General features: G+C 62.8%; 1 protein-coding gene across 1 annotated transcript in view; it reads right to left on the reverse strand.

The window, feature by feature from the left end:
- Nucleotides 1-1396, reverse strand: part of SLC19A1 (solute carrier family 19 (folate transporter), member 1) — a 3990-nt gene that overhangs the window by 1560 nt on the left and 1034 nt on the right. Inside the window, 5 exon segments of the mRNA XM_010157192.1 lie at nt 3-18; nt 124-265; nt 348-461; nt 463-532; nt 732-1396. The exon segment at nt 732-1396 is cut by the window's right edge and continues 80 nt beyond it. Coding sequence (XP_010155494.1) covers nt 3-18; nt 124-265; nt 348-461; nt 463-532; nt 732-1396 — 1007 coding nt within the window.

Below are 1396 nucleotides of genomic sequence, written 5' to 3' on the forward strand. Positions count from 1 at the left end.
GCCGAAATAGACATAAAACTGCAAGAGAGGTCCCACCTCACTCTCAAAGAGCGATGCTGCAGCACCCACCTTCACCCCACACCATTAAGGGACCACCTCCGTCCTAGGTGGCCCCATCCCTACCTGGGGATGCACGGACAAGCCCAAGCCCCTCTTGTCGGCTACGATGATGGTGATGATGGTCTTCAGCACAGTGGCGAAGAAGGTGTTGATCCCGAAGACCAGTGCACAGAGCTCTTTGGAGAGGGAAGTAGCGATCTGGAAACTGGGAAAGTGGGGAGGAGTGATGAGCCCCTGGCGCCAGCTCGGCTGCGGGGTGGCAGTGGGTTCCCAGGGGTACCACGCACATGGCGATGGGCACCAGGAACTGGTAGGAGCCACGGAAGAGGACGTAGGCGGCGTAGCACAGCCAGATGTTGCTGGTGATGTTCATGAGCAGGAGCAGTCCCGCCTGGAAGGCCGCCGATCACCAGCTCCGACCACAGCGTCCAGCGGATCTTCACGTAGCCAGCCGCGAAGGAGGCGCTGGCCCCTGGGGAGGGGATGAAGAACGCTGTGAACACCTCACCAGCACGCAACCACCCAGCGTCCCCCAGCCTAGTGATGCTCACCTCACCACCTCTGCCAAACCACCCCCCGCATCCCCGCCAGGACCGCCATTCCCAGGGACGCAGTGGGAAGGGCTTGTCCATCCCCCACATTCCCGGTATCCCCAGCCCAGGCAAGCGTACCCAGCAGCGTGGAGGCGGCGTCCCCCCCTCCGTTATACACCCGGCGGTTGTCCATGGTGGGGTAGATCTCCTTCCAGAGGATCTGCACGTAGTACAGCATCAGGTAGTACCCGGCCGAGTTGAAGACCCACCAGAAGGACCAGAGCCGGAGCTGGGGTTGCCTGACCAACGCTCCCACCTCCCGCAGCATACGGCACAGCACTGCCTCCCGCCAGCCCTGCGCCCCCCCACTGCCATCCCCCACGGCTATCTTGTCCAGCTCGGCGGGCACAGCCCCATCGCCAGCCCCCTCGGGTCGGTTGAAGAAGAGGCTGCGCTGGGGCTGCTCGAGGAAGAGGGTGAGGACGAGGCCTAAGCTGACGAAGCCCAACGAGACGTAGTTGAGGGTGAGGAAGGAGACGCTGCCCAGGGTGATGCAGAGCTGGCCCAGCACCGAGCTGGTGAAGACGCCCAGGAGGATGGCAGAGCGGGAGTAGCTGGCCATACGCTGGTAGCGGGATGGAGCGACGAGGGAGAAGATGTAGGAGGAGTAGGCAATGCGAGCAGCCATGGTGATGCCGTAGAAGAACTCCATCAGCTGCATGGCCAGCACGGACGTGCCCAACACCAGCAGAAGCCAGATGGAGATGTGGCTCAGGCTTTGCAGCACCAGGACCGGCTTGTAG

This window comes from Eurypyga helias, unplaced genomic scaffold (assembly GCF_000690775.1).
Source record: "Eurypyga helias isolate BGI_N326 unplaced genomic scaffold, ASM69077v1 scaffold27628, whole genome shotgun sequence".
Classification (NCBI taxonomy): Eukaryota; Metazoa; Chordata; class Aves; order Eurypygiformes; family Eurypygidae; genus Eurypyga; species Eurypyga helias.